The sequence below is a fragment of the Leptodactylus fuscus genome, chromosome 10 (genome assembly GCF_031893055.1).
Source record: "Leptodactylus fuscus isolate aLepFus1 chromosome 10, aLepFus1.hap2, whole genome shotgun sequence".
NCBI lineage: Eukaryota > Metazoa > Chordata > Amphibia > Anura > Leptodactylidae > Leptodactylus > Leptodactylus fuscus.
In genome coordinates, this window is record NC_134274.1 from 27,166,466 (window position 1) to 27,186,866 (window position 20,401).

General features: G+C 41.9%; 1 protein-coding gene across 1 annotated transcript in view; it reads right to left on the minus strand.

The window, feature by feature from the left end:
• CABCOCO1 (ciliary associated calcium binding coiled-coil 1) overlaps window positions 1-20,401 on the minus strand; it is a 63,088-nt gene that overhangs the window by 33,610 nt on the left and 9,077 nt on the right. The window contains exons 3-5 of the mRNA XM_075257594.1: window positions 15,587-15,756; window positions 14,350-14,494; window positions 12,637-12,709 (exon numbers count right to left, since the gene is read on the minus strand). Coding sequence (XP_075113695.1) covers window positions 12,637-12,709; window positions 14,350-14,494; window positions 15,587-15,756 — 388 coding nt within the window. The remainder of the gene's footprint in view (window positions 1-12,636; window positions 12,710-14,349; window positions 14,495-15,586; window positions 15,757-20,401) is intronic.

Consider the following 20,401-nt stretch of genomic DNA (forward strand, 5'->3'; position numbering starts at 1 on the left):
ATAGAGTACAAATGAGAACTCGGGACAGTCAGAGCAATACCCATATACAGGGTGTCCCAAAAAAATGTATACACATTTTAGCAGCTGATAACTCAATTACTTATTCTTTCTTTACAGACTGAACCCATTAAACCGAGTGATGGCATACAGACTTGACTTTGAAGAAAGGAAATTTATTCTAAAATGCTACTGGAAGTATGAAAACGCAGTAGAAGTGCAAAGACAAGGAGGGAGTTTAACAAAGAACCACCTACACGAGTTACCGTCACTCGAATCAGAGATAAGTTTGAAGCTGATGGAACTGTTCAGGACGTTCATAAGAAGCGTTCCGGAAGACCACGTACCTCGACAAGTCCCATAAAAGAAGAAAGATGGGGCACCTCCACAATACCATGTGCTATTCTCAGGTCCCCAGTAGGTGCAATTGTGTCTGTTAAACAAACCATTTAATTTGAATGTGGCCTCATCACTCCACACAATCTTTATGGGAAAGTGTGCATCTTCGTTACATTGTTCCAAGTACCACTCGCAATACTGTCCTCTTCAGTCTGGATCATCGTCATTAAGAGCATGGACTAATCTTGGAATGTAACTTCTCCACTGACAAAGTCGAGAATAAGGCCAGAATAGTGGCTTTGAAGACAGGATCCATACCAAACCTGTCCAAAAGGCTGTCAAGGTAGCTCTAGTGGACCCTGTCAAAGGCTTTTCCAGCATCCAAAGCTAACAGTAATGATGGTGCTCCATTCCGCTCAGCCTTTTGGACAAGGTTGATAAACCTGCGAGTTCCATCCGGGGCCTGCCTACCCAAAACAAACCCCACCTGATCAAGTTTAATTAACTCAGGAAGGATTCGCAACAGTCACTCAGCTACAAGTTTGGCATATAATTTAACATCTACATTTAAAAGTGAGATGAGCCTAAAATTGGCCGGTATTGTGGGGGGGGGGGGGGCTTGCCAGGTTTAGGAAGAGTAGCAATAGTAGCGGTGAGCATCTCCTCAGGGAGCCTCTGGTCCTTTGCAGCTTTTCTGAACACCGCTAAAAGATGGGATGAGCTGTATTTTTAACTGTACTGTTATGTGTTCCATATAATATCTTTTATTTAACACTGATTCAGGCATTGTGATTTTATATTTGTCATGGAGTCCATTGTGTGGTATATTACTTGTTCGATCAATACAAAATGGCCATAAAAATTGCCGTATTGTACATCATTCTTGATGAATTCCACCAATTTATGTCAAGGGAAAGACCTTCCAATAAATCAAACCCATTGGGCATTGGGCTGTGCTCCCAACTGAAATTCGCTACTGCAACTAAATACCAATTGGCCACAACAAGCCTTTGCCAAGTCCCCTTTTTTTGAAAGTGGAGAGGATGTCATTGTCCATAGATCAGTACTCGATTACAGCAGCGTATAACAGGTGCACAAAGATGGAGGGCCTGGTGGTCTTCATTTGGCCCTCTGCATCCTTGACAACCATTCAGCACCCTGTGATTAAACAATGGGAGGACAAACTCGATCTGAACACAGAGGGAAGTCCATCTGAGGAGTTAAATTACTGGCCTCACAATGATATTGGCAGCTAATGGTTATTATCAGAACTACAATACAGCCGGGTATAGGGAGCTGTCTCAATACACTCCACACAACATTACGGAATGCAAGTACACCAAATGTTGAGATGAGGTTAACATTCAATTAAAGAGGACCTTTTACTAAATGATATGATATAGGGGCTGCTTCACGGATTTGGATGCAGTTGGAATTTTTTCTTTAGCCCCCTACTGTTCCTAAGCTATCAATGCAGTTAGTTTTGGTGCCAGATATGTTATTCAGGTTCTTTAACTATCAGAAGGGCAATGTCAAGCAGGAGCAGAAAAGGGGGTTCAATCAGAGGTAGACAATGTCAGAGCTCAGAAGCCCACTCCTTTTCTGCTCCTGCCTGACACCAACCACTTCACAGAATACAACCTAAGTAGCCTATCAGGCATCAAAACTAACAGCACTTGTTACTCGGGGGAGGTGGGGACTAAAGAAAAAATTCCAACTGTGCCAGAATTAATGGAGCAACACCTATTACATGATGCAAAGAGCTTGGCTGGGTGGAGGTTCTGAAATACTCTGCTTAATCCCAACATACCACATAATCCAATAAATTAGAAGGCTACCATTCTGCTGAGCTCTACAGAGGGATTTGGGCAGAATATACTACCATACCTGTCTCTAAAATATTTACTTTCAAGACGACAAACTAACAAAACTTTGAATCTCATTTATTTCCATGAAATGATTATCTACGTCCTTATCATTCTTAAGGAATGAATTTTCCTATCTGTGTTGTGGCGGAGTCACTTTTACGTCTCAGATGAGGGATTTCGCAGAGACAATATTAAATGCGCTCTCTCCCCTGATTTCCATTATTCTCATTTCCACTATAGCGTTCTCATTATCATTACAGCGGACCATCATCTATTTTTATAGTAGCCTGTTGTTTGTAAATTAAATAATCCTATTATTTTCATTGTAAAATCCTGGTGTGAGTCTGGAGTATATTTTTTCCTCACTGGAGCAGAACGTCAATAAATTCTCTTTTCTAAGTGGAGAGGTGCCCAATGTATTTCACAGCTTGCCTAAATGTTTCCAAAGTACCGAGCCAAGGTAATAAAACGAAAGCGGCCTGCGATTGCCGACCAGAATTGTTTCAATGCTTACAAATAGAAAACTGTCACAGGTAACAATGTTTCCCCTTTGTTATGACATAGTAATAACACGTTAGAAATTACAAAAAAAATCTGCATGAAAAGATTAAAAAAAAAAAAAAAAACCTCCAGCAATTCAACAATGCCGTCTGTGAAATGTAGAAATCAAAAAAACTCAAGGTTCAGAGAATAAAAAAGGTCAAAGCAAAACGTTCACCTAACACAAAAATCATTAAATGACAAAAAAAAAAAGCAGCAGAAATACTTTTAGGATATAAAAGGAACACATTATTGAATGCTTAATAAAGATAGATGTGTTCAAATTATTCAGGCTGTATATAAGTCCCCCGAGAGCGCTGAAGTAATTGACTGAATTCATTTCTAAACCAATAAAGAAGTAATCTCTTGAACAAGACAGATATCAAAAGATTAAAGAAGGCCAAATATTGTGCCTGCTGTAAATTAAAAAGAGAGGTACTTTTACCAATTAAACGCTACTGCTATTAGAATTCCTGTCATGTTTTAGAAGAGTTCGGCGCCAAGGTAGCGATACGTTTTAAATATCTTTTCTTATGAGTGATTTAATTACGGAAACAAGAGACGAAAGCGCGCGTGTACTTAACCCCTGCTACCTGCTGAGCCAACAGCTATATGTCCAGCCGTCACCTGCCAGTCTGAGGGGTGGTCCTGTAGAGGTTTCAAGAGATATATATATATATATATATATATATATATATATATATATATATATATATATATATATACTGTGTGTGTGTATATATATCTAATACGGTCTACAGACTAAATACAGAAATTTGAGGTTCTTTGTTATACATATTTGATCAAATAGTATGAAGCCCACCCACCCGGACAAGGCGACCTCATTCAGGTGGGCCCTGCGCCAATAACTCTCTTGGACCCATAGTGAGTCTACAGTAGGAACACAGGGCAATAAACATCCCTCTCTTGGACCCAAAACAGATCAAAGGCAAGGAAGATCCAGAGCATCTGTTCTGGGTACAAGAGAGGCATGTTTATTGCCCTGTGCTGACACTGTAGACTCACTTTGGGTCATAGAGAGGTAAGGACTAGTTCACACGTGGGCAAAGGGGCGGATTTTGACAGCGGATTTCACTTCAAAATCCGCCCCTTTACAACGGTGGTCTATGCAGACCGCCGGGCTTCTTTTTTCTGCTAGAGGTGGGCTGCTGCTAGCGGAGAAAAGAAGCGACATGTCCTATCTTCAGGCGGAAACCGCGGCGCGCTGGACCGTGGCTTCCACCTAGTGGCAGCACCCTCCTGTGTCAGCTCATTCATTTGAGCCGACATAGGAGGGGAAAGCCGCGACCGCGATGGTCGCGGCAGGCGGGTTTTGACCAGAGAGAGAAGCGGCTCGCCGCGTCTCTCTCTGTGTCAAAACCCGCACGGACCCCCCAACGTGTGAACTAACCCTTGGTGTAGGGTCACACCTGAATGAGGTTGCTTTATCTGGGCAGGTGGGTTTCTTACTGTTTGATCAAATATGTATAACGAAGAATCCGAAATTTATATATTTAGTCTATAGACCATATTAATTTTTTTAATGCACCAACAATAGCAGCAATGCAGTTTCTTTCTTTTTTTTATCCTATCAGTATGCCTTTGTAGAATGGGAGGAAATCCACACAAACACAGGGAAAACATACAAACTCCTTGCAGATGTTGTTCCTGGCGGAATTCGAACCCAGGACCCCAGCGTTGCAAGGCTGCAGTGCTAACCACTGAGCCACCATGTTGCCCCAGTAATGCAGCTTCTACCTCTGTTCTTTACATGCTTTTGTGTTGTGTCAGAGGGCTGCTGCACTTTTTTTGTATTTGGATAGATAGATAGATAGATAGATAGATAGATAGATAGATAGATAGATAGATAGATAGATAGATATCTTTATTTAATTAAACAACTGTTGAATTAAAGGGATTTTCCAGTCGCAAATTGTTTTTTTCATACTGAGGACCGCTGCTACCTGTTGAACGAATATCTATATGCCCAGCCATTATTCGCCAGTTTGAGTGGTGGTCCTATAGAGGTTTCAATATATATATTTAACCAAAAGCCAAATTATAACCACAGGATAGGTCATCAGTATCTGATCTGTTGGGATCCGACATCAGGACCCCACAGAGATCAGCTGTGCCAACAGCCTCCGGGTGCAGAAAGCTGCTAGCGGATGGGTAGAGTATACAGCACCAGCTGATCGATGTGGTGTCTCCACACAGACTCAAACAGATCACATACTGATGACCTGTCCTATGAATAGTCCATCAGTATGAAAAAACTATTTGGGACCAGAAAACTTCTTGAGGTCAAGGCCCCACATAGCAAGCCGCAGCCAAAAAGCGATGCGGGAAAAACTGTGGCGGAAACGCATTGTGTTTTTTTTTTTCCACAAGGCTTTTCACAGAAAGTCTGCAGAGTTTTCCTCTGTAGATTTTCTGCTTCAATTATACTTGTAGAGAAAACAGCAGCATCTCCATCAGTATAAATGACACGCTGAGATGTACAAAAAAGCAGTTTTTTTAAATCGCAGCTATTCTGCTGCAGATATTTTTTGGCAATGTGTGGATGGGATTAGGCAAAATCCCATCCACTTTGCAAGCACTGTAAAGTGGAGCGTTTTTTGCGATGGCATTTCCACCGCGGCAAAAATCACAGCATTTATGTTACGTGGTGCATCAGTCTTAAAAAGACTGATGGCCTTTCACCAGCTCTGAAACAATCATTGTTGTTAGCTTCAGCACAGTTAGGCTCTCTACTGATGGGATGGGGTCCTAGTCTTTCTGCGCCAGCCTAAACCACCCACCTGACAGGAAAGAGCATTATTGTGTTTAAACAGAAATGATTGTTCAGGAATGGTGGGGGCTAGAGAAAAATTCAACTGTGTCAGAATCAGTGGAGCAGCAACTATTGAAGGATGCAAAGAGTGTGTGGAGGTGGTGAAAGGTCCTCTTTAACCTGGCCACACATAGACTTGAGTTCGCTGGAATAACTGAAACTGGCCATTGTTCGCTTAAAAAAAAAAATGGAGATGACCATTTGTGATGGACCCAAACGGCAGAGAGCCAGACCGCTACAATGGCAGTTACACATGGAGATTGTTGGACCTCATTGATTATAATGACGTCTGGTGGGTGTTCACTGTTTCCAACTACAAGCGGCAGAGAAAACAATCCTCCATATAGGACTTATATCTGTGCTGATTTTTGGTAGGGTCTGTTACAGATGTAAGCCCAGCCTAAATGTATCAGAAAGCAATATACCTCAAAAAAGGACTAACCATAAATTTTATCAATTTTGGACACCTTGGCTGGATACCTGGATTAGCCTCAAGAACAAGTTTAAGGGATAGAACACTAAATAATCCCTTAAGACTAGGCCCAAAAAAAACTACCCCCTTGTTCACTTCTGTGTTTGGTAATCCGTCCCCATGTGGACCCCCCTGAATACCAAATGCACTGGCAAGCGGTATGCAGTGAAAGCACACGGACCCCATAGACTATAATGGGGTCCGTGTGGTCTCCACGCGGTGTCTGCACGGAATATGCAGACAGAAAAGTAAATTGAGATTATAGTCTATGGGGTCCATGTGCTTTCATTGCTCACCATTTGCCAGTGCGTTCAGTAGTCCGTTCGGGGGGTCCCCATGCAGATTCCCCGAACGTATTACCAAACGCAGAAGTGAATGAGGGGTATCCTATGTGGCTAAAACAGGAAGTCTACATATTGTTCCTATTACTGCGCTGTACAATGTTATTCATGTCAAAATGCAGTATTTTTCAGTAAACTAGAATGTTGTGGGTTGGAGAAGGGAAAGGATCTCGGAAAGATTTGTTACATAAAGTTTAGTAAAATGACTTTAGAAAACAAAATGCCAACTGTTTATGGAATGAAAGAAGATGCAGAATACAGACTGATAGGACATAGTGGAACAATGGCAATTATGTAACTGTATGAAAATAACTATCACTGCAATACAAAGCAGATTCAGCATCTAGTTATCTCTATACAACCATGCAGCCTGTGTTACCCTTTTTTATCATTCCTTGGCTTTTTTATTTTAAAAACTCTCTTAGCTTCAACTCCGATTACACAGTTTTTCAAGAACCCCGTATCCTAGTAACTAAAGGAAGCGTGTGACATAATGCACTATTTATGTTGTGTACTACAGCAACGACTGTACATGGTGCCCTTCTTAAATTAGTTATCAGATCACGATACTATTTAGGGTGCCCATACAGATAAATGTTGGCCAAACATGCCAATTTCTGCAGGTCTTTGATTTTTCCATCTATACCTGGATGGCAGATGTCCGGGAGGAAAAGAAGGGTTGTGATTGGATTTCAACATGTTTGATCATTTTGTTCTAAAGTGAGATGTCGACAGTAGCCTATCGGAGATCCTTCCTCCCAACTGCGGTCAGTCTGTATAATCTACATCAGGTTAAGCGAAGATCACTCCGCACAGAGAACTAAATGATCCTGAAGTCTTTCTTTTCTTTTTAGTTGCTATGACTCCTAGTATCTTTTCTATCTGTTATGAGCTTGTATGTGTTATTTGTTCTTTATGAGCTTGTATGTGTTCTTTGTATGTGTCGAAATATATTACTGTATTATCCATGCTGCTGTAACACACTGAATTTCCCCATGGTAGGACTATTAAAGGATTATCTTATCTTATCTCGTTACTGTCTTCCTATCAGGAACACATGTATGATCAGCACAAAAAGAGAGCATGTCTATGGGAACACTGGAAGGAATAGCAGTTCAGGGGACAACTAGCTAAATAGCCAGGTTTACAAATGAACAAAACAGTGGCCATAATGCTACCTGGGCTATCGTGCCAAGGTATTACTATACTAAAAAGCAAGCACTTACTAAAAATCATGTCGAGATGATCAGTAAAATTTTAAGTAGGTGATAGCTACCAAAAATGTCATTTTCAGTTTCTGTGCAGAGACATGATTCAACTCAAAGCTCCCAAACCCAAATTGAGTTTTCATAGTGATGACCTATCCACAGGACAGGTAATCAGTATGTGATCTGTAGGGGTCTGACACCCGGACCCCAAACAGATTAGGTGCTGGAAGCTGTTACTGGACGGACAGTGTCTGCAGGACTTCTCCTAAACAATTAATATTTCAAAAGAAGGGATGCCACACTCACTCGCACTATCCGGCACCCAGAGGCTGGGTGGGATAGGGGGGCGCCAAGACCCTGATAGATCACATACTGATATCCAATCCTGTCCTCAGTATATAAACTTGATTTGGGTCTGTAAAACCCCTTTAAATATAAATAAAAACGCAATGCTTGATCGAACCTCCGAACATATCAATGTCTTTCTTTGTCAATGTACTGTTGCCATCTGAAAAGTGAATGCAATTTCCAGAAATGATCTCATCAGCATATCTGCTAAAGTCAATGTGGTTTTAATGAAGCATAAATCTGATGCAGGATACATACTCAATTAACCAGGGTTTTGCAGCTTTGATAAATAACCTCAGGGTGACCCAGTGAAGGTCACAGGCAAGTAGGAGGATGAATCTGTCTAAAGGCGAGCCGTACCACTGCCACAGAGCGGCCCCCTTTTTAATGCTTAGCTTTGTTAACTTTTACAAAGCTAATTAATGTTGGTGGTCGGAGGGCGCAAAGGTGAATTTATTATCTCAGTGTTCACATTTTTTATAGCGTTAAAATCTGTTGAAGTAGCAACATCACTGGCTAAGTATGTTTTTTGGTTTGGATTTTGGGTTTTTTGGTCAGGATTTTGCGGTGGATACGGTATCAAGGAAATCAATGGGAGTTGCTCAGGAGTTTTTTTCCAGGAGCCCGGAAAAAGAAGCGAGGTGCTCATTCTTCGCCTCCCGATTCGGCCTAAAGACACTCCCTCCTCAGGACTAGGCCCATTCATTGGGCCTAATCCGGAGTGGAGTGCGTGACCAGATGCCGCTGCAGTGCACCAGCATTCAGTCGCGGCTACCCGTATTTTGGACCAGAGCCTGAGGCGACGTCTGCTTCAGGTTCCGGTCCAAAAAACCCCGTCTGAACTAACCCTAAGGTTTATCCACACGCCATCATATGCTTTGGGTCTTTTCACATGTAGCTTTTTTGACAGGCCGCCTTTCACAGATATAAAAAAAAACGGACGTTATATCTTTGTCCATTTTGACGGACGTAAAAATTGATTTATGAACGGACCCAAAGACATTCATAGATTTTAAAATGGCCCTGCTGTGCGAATACAGAGATATTGACATGACAGTGAATATGGGCCATGTGATGCCCGCTGTTTTTATTTACGGCCTTCACATGGCCAAATTAACTTCATTGTATGTACGTGGGATCTATGACCATCAAAATAAAGGTCATGTTCTATTTTTACCTGTTTTCATGGAAATGTATGAAAGATCCGTGAACACGGACACAATGGCGGTGACTGTTTTGACCATTGGTTGTGTCAATGTAGCCTTACACCTGTTAAACAGACGTAAACTGACTGACACGTCTCTTTATCATGGATGTTACATCCATAAAAACAACATGGCCGTGTGTATAAATGCTACATACAAAAATCCAAAACAATCCAACATATGAAGGAAATGATTGGTCAGACCTTTAATCTTATACTTTCAGAGATTGCCAAGGTCTTTTCATAAGGAATCTATTGCTCATGGCTGTATTAATGCTCCATATTTGTATGGAGCCAGGGTAGCCGTACAGGCAAATGGGCCTTTGCTGCACTTGTCCAATTAGATGGTACACTGAGTTTTTTTGGTCTGTCATTGCTTTTAGGTGAGAAAGGTTCATACATGCTGAACAAATTCAGTATGTTATGGTGGACCAAGGTGTCCCTGTGTCATTCCCACAGAGCCTCCTGTACAAGTGCATGAGATCTTAATATGCCAAAAAGTACAAGCTGATGCAAATGATTATGACCCATGGATAGCTTCAGTTACATAGCAGATAATCGCCATTGTCAGCACAGCTATAAATGGGTGTCATGTGTTACATTTTCTCTTCATTGAACATGATATGTGCGCCACAAGATGACCGGTTTTTCAACACAGCATAGTTTTGTGATATTGTGTCAAAGGCTGATATGCTATGTGTGTCTATGTGTGGCACCTCAGTGCTTGTGTTGTCAAGGGTCAGGATAATACAATGAATTGGAATCCTTAAAGGGGTTGTCCAGGAAATTCAGTACTGAGCGAAGAGGCAGGGGAAGGTGAAACATTGTGCTACAGTATTCACCGCCACTGTCCAATCCAGTGCGCCGATGCCGACTATAGTCTCTGCCAAACATGACGATTATGACCTCAGTGGTTACAGGAAAGGAACTGGTGAAGTCACCAGCATAGGCAAAAGCAGCAGACTCCGGAGTGCCAAGGACTTGCGAGTATGATTTTTTTTCACCTTCCCCGATCTCCTGGTTCAATACTAAAATTCCTGGACAACCCCTTTAACCAAATTTGACATAAGTGTAGCAGAAGTGAAAATGTTGTTAGAATGTATTTCACTGATTTCTATAGAAAGCAAAGTGCCACCAGTTGAATCATACAAGTCCCATTGTCCCACCCAAGTAACACTGCACCGTGACTCCTATGATCACACAGTCACTGACTTTGGGTATAGTGACAGCGCCATGCTATATCTGCTCTTATAAGTATGACTAGGGCCAAGACTACTATGCATTCTAATACCATATCTCTGCAGAGTAGCAAACACCACATGTTCTTCATTGTAGTGATTGTAGAGGGGCCCAGTAAATGCTGATGACTACTAATACTTGGTTCACATCTGCACACGGGTTTCTGTTCCGAGGATCCGCTTGGGGACCCCCTGAACTGAAACCTAATCTGCATAAAAAGCAGCTACCTTAGGAAACCCGCGGACCCTACAGACTATAAAGGGGTCTGTGTGGTTTCCGTTCAGTTTCTGCACAAAAAGGGCGAAAAATGCGGAGAGAAAAGTGCTTTTCTCTCCGCATTTTTCATGCAGAGAGGCGAACCGAATGCCGTGACGGAGACTGGGTGCAGATGTGAACCGAACCTCACCTATATGACCTACAATTAAAATGACACTTTTACATATAAGAATAAGAATATAACAGTAACATATTACAGAGGTAAAATGACAGTGATATTGAGTTAGGATGAATACAGAACGATGGAGCTTGACAAGTTAGTTATATGGCATTTTCGTATATGAGGATACATCTTACTTTTATTATGTTTCTTTACTCTATAAAGTATAAAAAAAAAATTTAATGCACTTTATTTTTTTTTTTATTTGTATCTGACATTTACAACATGTGTTTGTAGGTCCGGGAATTATTTATATACTGTATATAGCTTGATGCACCTCCATTACTTGGAGTGAATTTAAAACCTGTCTGGGTCTTCAGAAAAGTGCTCTCCATCCATTATGGTTACTAAGGTCATTTGTAATACACTTTAAATAAAAGCCAATACATTGAGAGCTCATGCATGCCGGGACTGAGTCTGAACAACAGTGCATGGAGATTGTATAGCAAGCAGTACGTTTTAAGGATTTACTCCAACCATCTTAGCGGTGACATCTTTTGTCTTGATAGGCTGCCTATGGATACGACGGTGAACGCAGGAACTTTCTATGGTCTGGGATTTAGCTGTGGTTTCCTTATTGTGGCCGGATATTCTTCTCATACATGCAATGTCCCTGTCTGATAACCTGTCCACAATAAAGAAATCATGGCTGGGTTTCTGACAAGCACCAGACCATAGAAAGTTCCCACATTAATGGTCATAAGTAGAGATGACTAGTAGTATTCGATTGAGTAGGTATTTGATTGAATACTACGGTATTCAAAATACTTGTACTCTGTCGAATACCACGCGGTAAACGTAAAGGTATTCCACCGAGTACGAGTATTTCGAATACCCACTCAATCGAATACTACTCGCTCATCTCTAGTCGTAAGCACTGGCAACTGATCAAGACAAAGGACGTCATCACTAGAGATGAGTGAGTAGTACTCGATTGAGTAGGTATTCGATCGAATACTACGGTATTCAAAATACTCGTACTCGATCGAGTACCACTCGCTGTTTGAAGGTAAAAGTTCGATGCAGAACCAGCATTGATTGGCTGAATCAATGCTGCAATCAATGCTGGTTCTTCTCCTACCTTTAGAAGTCTTCTCCGTGCAGCTTCCCCGCGGCGTCTCCCGGCTCTTCATTCACTCTGCCAGGCATCGGGTCTGGGCAGAGCCGACTGCGCATGTCCGCTTGTAGTGCGGGCATGCGCAGTCAGCTCTGCCCAGGCCCGATGCCTGGCAGAGTGAATTCAGAGCCGGAAGACGCTGCGGGGACGCTGCAAGGAGAAGACTGCTCAGAGGATCCAGCCCGACCCTCACTCGTGGACTTGGTAAGTATAATTTGATCGAACGTTGCCTACCCCTGAAACGAGCATTTTCCCCCCATAGACTATAATAGGGTTCGATATTCGATTCGAGTAGTCGGATATTGAGGGGCTACTCGAAATGAATATCAAACCTCGAACATTTTACTGTTCGCTCATCTCTAGTCATCACTAAGATGGTTAGAGAAAGTCTTAATATTTTTTATTATGTATATTTGCAAAAATGTTAACTTTTAACAGTGTAAAAATGTAAATATACTATCTTTATAGAAAAATTATGTCAATTATATCTGATACATTTTTTCACAATAAGAATAATGCAAGTCGTATTAAACAAAAAGTATACAATATCTAAAAGATGAGATAGATGTATTGAAAAGATGTATTGTTTGGGGGTTTTACTTGGAATTGAATGGTTTCTATACTCTTATTTTTCTAAGAATAAAAATGTATAGCGTGAAGAAAACTGTGATATTATTTGGATGCTGCTGCTTACCTCTGCTCCTATAACCATCGGGTCTCTCGGGACAGTGAACATGCATTCATAGAGCCTATAATGCTGAAATAAACTGGAGAAAGGAGCAAAACGAATTAGAAATAGAGAAAGAAAGACAATATAATGGGTAAATACAGTGTAAATCTCCTAAATATACATAGGCCGTGACGCTACACTACTAGTATATGTTGTCATTTCTATAAATCTATATAAATATCTACCGGATAGTCCAGAATAGATTTCTCTAATACTTGGCCATAGAATTGCAGACAGAATACAAAAAGCTAAGCTCCTGATAGTCTGGTAGGGTCAGGCATCCTAGTGTATATATAATGCATGCAGTCTTTCCATCCCCTGATCAGATATACAGAGTGTTTTCGTAGCGTTAGTAGGCACGGACTTGCTTTTCTAAGGCATCTTATGGGTGACTTGGGCTCTGTTCACATCTCTGTCAAGATTTCCTTTTTACTGTTCAGAAAAACTGAAATCTGAATGAAGAGAGATCCATCATGTAACAGACACAAATAGATTCCAACGGCCCTCAATCACTAAAATGCGGCCACTGGCGATTTGTTATAGTGTAATTTTCCAGAATAAAAAGTCCACTATTTCAGACACCCTGCACCCGTTCTCCGCTTTGTGGGTTTCAGTCTTCTGCCCGAGAAACTGGACACGAGACAAAAACCCGGCAGTCAGTGTCCGCCCATGAGCGTCTTCTGCCTCTCTGTGGCAAAACCGTTTTTTTTAACTGGACACAAAGTCCTGCATGTCCGACTTTGTGTCCAGTTAAAAAAATGGTTTCGCCGCAGAGAGGCAGAAGACACTCACGGGCGGTCACTTTGCAAACCCATTCAAGTGAATGGGTTTGAAAACTGCCGGTTTCCGTCTCCTGTCCAGTTTCTCAGGAAGAAGACAGAAACCTGCAAAGCGGAAACCGGGTGCAGGTGTGAATCCGCCCTTATAGTGCAATGGTGTCGCTGTTCGGCAGTCCCAACAGATTTGCCAAAAACATGAAAACCACAACAGGTCCCATTTTAAGCCAATGTGGTCCAAGGTAGTTACATCCTTAGGTTGGCTTATCTGTTTATGCCCTGTGATTTTTGTTACAAACAGGCCTGAGGAGTCAGAGTTGTGGGATCAGAGTCAGGGCTAGTGTTCTCTCTAGTGGGTTCATTATTGTATTATGGCGCCCATCTCTATCCATCAGTTTACAATGCTTGTGTGTATGGCTGAAGCTAGTATATAGTATACTGTATAAAGAGCAGTAAAGACCATCAGAGAACAGCAGACTGCCTGTGCTGGAGCGGCTGGGAATTTATCAGGTAAGTATAGGTTCTGTGCTTAGTCCTTGCAATTTCTTGCCTTTTTTCTGACCTTTAAAAATGAATACAAAATTTCTGTATGTAGCAAAGTGAGAAATATTTAATGTACTTATGTACTTTACTTTTGACTTTACAGATATGCAGCTAAAAGCTGCTCAATAGCTTTTCCATTCAGGAGGCCTATTCCGTACAGAAGGCACAAGGACACTAATGTACATTTCTTTGTGAAGCAGTATTCATTTGCTTTTTATTACGCGACTGTTGTGACACTACTGCGCCCACCGTCAATCTCCTTCAAAAATGTTTTACATCAAAGTAGCTGGCGGTTTAACAATTGGGCATTGTGTCTGCAGACGAGGATGGCAAAACCTCAAACAACACAAAAGCATACCTGATCTTAAAGTAGTCGATAATATCTTTAGCTTGGTCAACATCAAAAAATGTTAATCGTCCTTTATCTTTCAGTGGACTATGTCCTATGCCGGTCAAGGCTCTTGCAAGGTCTAGTATGTTTTCTTCGAGTCTCATCTTTTTGTCTGAAACATAAAAAAGGAAAGTTAGGGGATAAGCTATTTCTCCTTTAAACTTTGACGTCACCCAGGTTTTGTCTTAAAGTAGGGAAAGCATGTAAAGCATCCTCCTTGAGTAAAGAATACATGATGCTTTGGGCTGGGGTCCCTTGGGTCCTCCACTAATATTGATTCTGGGGACCCCTCCAGCGTTCTCTTGTACATGTAATGCTTGATATATATATATATATATATATATATATATATATTAGAGTATAGTGCCCATATAAATGCTGCCAAACAGTGCACCATATAGTTTCCTTTCCATTCCTTGTACTTGCCAATGGCATTGGTCACATAGCTTTTGTGGTCCCAACCTATCTGAGTATCCTTACAGCAGGGGGGTGTCCTATCGCTAACACCTGCATTGATCAGGAGAACAGTGTCAGACTCCCTGCAGATCCCTGTATAAGGGTTAAAGGGTGAAAACTGGGAAATCTGCTTAAGCAGACTGTTTATACCCCAAGCCAAACCAACTTGGTAACACAGAGAGTCCATGATCCACTGTCTGGTACCAAACTCACTGCTACTACCATGCTGAATCCAGCCCTCTGAATGAGACATCACCAATGACATGTCATACAATTGTCGCAGTTGGTGTCAAACTTTTTTTTTTGAGCCCACCATATATTATGATTCTGGGTGACCACCTTCTATCAACCCGCAGGAAACAGACCCTACTAGCTTCCAAATTGGGTTGTTTCCTGCTAGACCTCTGGCGCCTATTATTGTGTTAGAGCCTAGACTCAACAAAGGCCCCTCTACTACTCTGGGAAGCCACCTGAACCCGGTGTACTGGATTCCTGAACCAGGACCACTTGATCCATTTTTGTTAAATGATCTAACTTTCTAAAAAAAAAAAACTGAGCACCTACCTCCAAAGTTAGTTAAAAAGCAATTGCAGCCATATATCTAAACATGAGTGCATTAGAAAGGAAGGAGGCAAAATAAAAGCTTGGACTAAGAAATCCCCTTTAATAAAATATATATCCAATTTCCTGACATGTATTCTCTAAATAGATCTGAACCCAGCATACAGTACACATATAAAGCATGTACCTTGAACATTTTCCATTAGTAAATGTAATAGCCCCATTAAACCACTCAACTGCTGTAAGTTAAAGTTCTTGTCTTTTCCCCAGCAGAAGCCAGACACATAATAATCTACCAAGACGGCTTCTTTCAAATTCGTCTCAGGGTCTTGAGCATTAAGAAACCCTTCCATTAGCCTGAAAAAGATAGAGAAGAAATTAGTAAAGTGAACACAACATTCCAATAAGAACACGAACTGCTAATAGGAAAAAAGAGATAATTATGTATTATTATGTTCCATGCGCTCAGACCACTTGAAGATGGTGCACGATATACGGCATATCCGCCAGCCATGGTATCTGAGCAACACTGCCTGTAGCCTGTAACATATGCCGTCATATTTGATGGGGATAAATAGTGCTGTAAACAGGGCTATGTCAGGCAAACCACCGACCCCGACTCCATATAACATACCATAACTAAAAACTTTGGTGGAACTCAATCTGGTGTGGATGTCAACAGAGCCTTACCTGGTATTACACATACACAGTATATAGTTTGCAAAAAAAGATAGGTTTCCGTTTGGGGGGTCCCCAAGTGGATTCCCCAAACGGAAACCCCAACGCAGATGTAAAACGGGCCTTAGGCCAAATTACGCCAAACATCGCTGCATGCAAAATGACAGGTACCATAATGAATACCTGATGGTCCCCATTATAGTAATCTCATAGATTGTAAGCTCTTGCGAGCAGGGCCCTCAGTCCCATTGTGTGAAATGACTTTCTTTGTAATGCATCTTTCTGTCTGTATTTGAACCCTACAAATTGTACAGCACTGCGGAATATGTTGGAGCTATATAAATAAAATTTATTATTATTATAATTATTATATTATTAGTAGTGGGATCTGTTAGGCTCCATTTGTGTCATTAGATGGACCCATCTTTACTAGAGATGAGCGAGTAGTACTCGATCGAGTAGGTATTAGATTGAATACTACGGTATTCAAAATACTCGTACTCGATCGAGTACCACTCGCTGTTTGAATGTAAAAGTTCGATGCAGAACCAGCATTGATTGGCTGAATGCTATACAGTCGGCCAATCAACACTGGTTCTTCTCCTACCTTTAGAAGTCTTCTCCGTGCAGCGTCCCCGCGGCGTCTTCCGGCTCTTCATTCACTCTGCCAGGCATCGGGTCTGGGCAGAGCCGACTGCGCATGTCCGCTTGTAGTGCGGGCATGCGCAGTCGGCTCTGCCCAGGCCCGATGCCTGGCAGAGTGAATGAAGAGCCGGAAGATGCCGCGGGGACGCTGCAAGGAGAAGACTGCTCGGAGGATCCAGCCCGACCCTCACTCGTGGAATTGGTAAGTATAATTTGATCGAATGTTGCCTACCCCTGAAACGAGCATTTTCCCCCCATAGACCATAATAGGGTTCGATATTCGATTTGAGTAGTCGAATATTGAGGGGCTACTCGAAACGAATATCGAACCTCGAACATTTTACCGTTCGCTCATCTCTAATCTTTACCCTTAACAGAATAGAAGAACAGCAAGAGTGACATTGATGTAAGCTTACCCTAATGCAGGCGCCAAAGAAGAAGCTTTACGATTACATAAATGTCACCCACTACCCACTTATTGCAGGCACAGCCAAGTGCCCCCAACTCCCTTCTAGTTTTTCCTAATCTATTCTATAGTACTATTGCTTTAATTGATCAGATGAGTCATCTGACTGGGTACCGTGTTATAAATACCGGTAATGCGATAATTTTCACGTTCTCTTTTGACATTCAGATGAATCTATGGGCGCCGCTACTTCAGCCTAGTTGGTGTTCTACTTATCCACTTAATGAACATGAAAAGAATATGACATTTATTAAGCGAGTGAGGGTATTGTTTGTGAAGATGGCATTTCAATGAAATGTAAATTGTAACCTAAATAAAATCAATATCTAAACGTTTGGCTGCATTAATAAATGATGAGTTCCAGATTATTAAAGCCTAGCTGCAGCTGTAGTCTAAGTCCCCGATCAACATGATTCATTACATGAAATCATTAGACTACACATAATTACTAGTGCCGAGCGCACATTCATTTCAATGAAGCTTGAAAAAAAGACTTTAAAGTTTCCTTTCATGTTTAAACATTATTTTAGAGATTTTCATTTTTCTTATGAAATAAGTCTAAACACTTTGAAAGGTGGTGAAGCCAAACTTCGAGGCAAGGTAGCCAGATATTTATCCGGGTAACTTTGATTGAAAGGTACTGTATGTGTCCCCAGTGACATACTCACCTTTCCTTGGCATTCTGGGGTCCACTGCAGCTGTCCGTTCAGACGCACGCCATACCTTCACTGCTGAAAGTCCTGTCCGCACGTGACTGCTGAGACAAATCAGTGACATCACCAAGTCCTTTCCTGTGACTGCTGAGACAAATCAGTGACATCACCAAGTCCTTTCCTGTGACTGCTGAGACAAATCAGTGACATCACCAGGTCCTTTCCTGTGACTGCTGAGACAAATCAGTGACATCACCAAGTCCTTTCCTGTGACTGCTGAGACAAATCAGTGACATCACCAAGTCCTTTCCTGTGACTGCTGAGACAAATCAGTGACATCATCAGGTCCTTTCCTGAGACAAATCAGTGACATCACCGGGTCCTTTCCTGAGACAAATCAGTGACATCACCGGGTCCTTTCCTGAGACAAATCAGTGACATCACCGGGTCCTTTCCTGTGGCTGTTGAGGCCAATCGGTCACATCACCAGTTCCTTTGCTGTGGCTGCTGAGGCCAATCAGTAACATCACCAGGTCCTTTCCTGTGGCTGCTGAGGCCAATCACTGACATCACTGGGTCCTTTCCTGTGACTGCTGAGGCCAATTGGTCACATCACCAGGTCCTATGCTGTGGCTGCCGATTTCTGGCAAAAAAGGACACCAGAATGCCTGAATGGACAGTGGCAGCGGACACCAGAGTGCTGAAGACTGGTGAGTATGTTTTGTTGTTATGCTTCTCCTTCCCTGGCCTGTGATTTGTCCAATTCACGGAAACCCCTTTAGGCGAAGGCCCGACGTAATGTTTTCCTCTGAGCAACAAACAGGCCATGTGACCAAAGTACATGACATCACATGGCCTGTGAGGCAGAATGCTGCTCAGGGAACGCCACTGCAGCTTTAAATAACTATTCCAGGGATCCTTAGAGGTCCAAGGTGTCGGACACACCTAATCTTCAGCTGATTACCTATTCTAAGGATTGCCCATTTCCAATTCATTGGCATTTGGTTTTGTTATCTCTTTACAAGTTCAGATGGCATCCCTGCCTGCAGCACTATGTATGATGCCGTCTCTGCAGGATAGTTTTATTTACTGGTGTCATACCTGGTAAAATGCCATACTACTGCAAACCCAAAACGGTCAGAAGCCGTGTGACTGGGAAGTAGCTTAGATCCACTTGTTCTGTTAAATATAGGACTTCAACTAAAATAAGTAATATATACCGAAAAATATGAGCAAGAGATATTATAGACAAGTGAACTCTAAGCAGTTATTAGGATGGTGTTTCATTAACCTAAGGTCCTGTATTAGTTTGCATAATATCAAGGTTCATTCAAGCGAAAATGTCTAAAAATACTAGAAATATTCTCAGCTTCTCATTAGCACAGAATACACATTGTGAAATAGCTGATGCATGATAATGTGTGGAGAAGTATGAGGACACATAGAATGTATGATGCAGATGAACAACCAGTATGAATGAAAATATCACAATATTTTTCACTCCTGGAAAATAACTTGGCGTTACAAAATTGCTTTTTAATTCACTATTTAGCTTGTCTTGAGACATTTTGGATTAACTGAAGCTGCACTTGAGGTGGAACCATGTTACACCTTACACCGAAAAATCTTTGACAATACACAGATAGATCTCTGACTTGCTCCGTGGTTTAAGAGGAAATAGTGAATGTTGTCGAGGCAAAACAGAGACATTGACTGGGGTTAACCTGGCATTTCTACATTGCCCATTATGCCAATGACTGCACCACATAGCTACTGTAAAAATCATCGTCAGGTCCACTCGTCTCTATCCATACATAATGTGTTGTCTCACTTTTTTTCGCCTAATGGGCAGGATTTGCAGAACATTTCTGTAATATACTTTATTAACTTATTGTACTTTCTTTTAGCAGAAATGTACTAAAGTTTTCCCTAGAAACACTCTAACGTTCCTAGGAAGATCCATTCTGTATTCACCTCCTATTGCCAGTATACATATATACAAAGTCCAGTCATATTAATGTGACCACCGCCTACTTTTGACGTCAACATTAAATAACCGATCGCAGAAGGCACGTGTCATCAGTCATCTGGGTGCACTCATCATTGTGGAAGGCACGATGGATCAGTACAAGTATGCATCTATCCTTGTGGACCATGTTCACCCCTACATGAGAATTGTTTTTCCCCAGGATGATGGGATCTACCAGCAGGACAATGCGACGTGTCATAAATCTCGCAGTGTACGTGCGTGGTTGGAGGAGCACCAAGATGAGTTTACCATACTCCCTTGGCCAGCAAATTCCCCGGACTTGAACCCAATCGAGAAGCTGTGGGACCACCTCGATCGGGTTGTTCGCGCCACGGATGCTCAACTACGTAACCTAGCACAGCTGGCTATGGCACTGGAGTCGGCTCAACATCCCAGTGAACACCATCACAACATCCCCTCTCTTCCTGCACGTCTCGCAGCGGTCCGCTCTGCCAAAGGTGGTTATTCGGGATTTTGACAGGTGGTCACATTAATGTGACTGGACTGTGTAGTACATACCAAAGAGAGGGG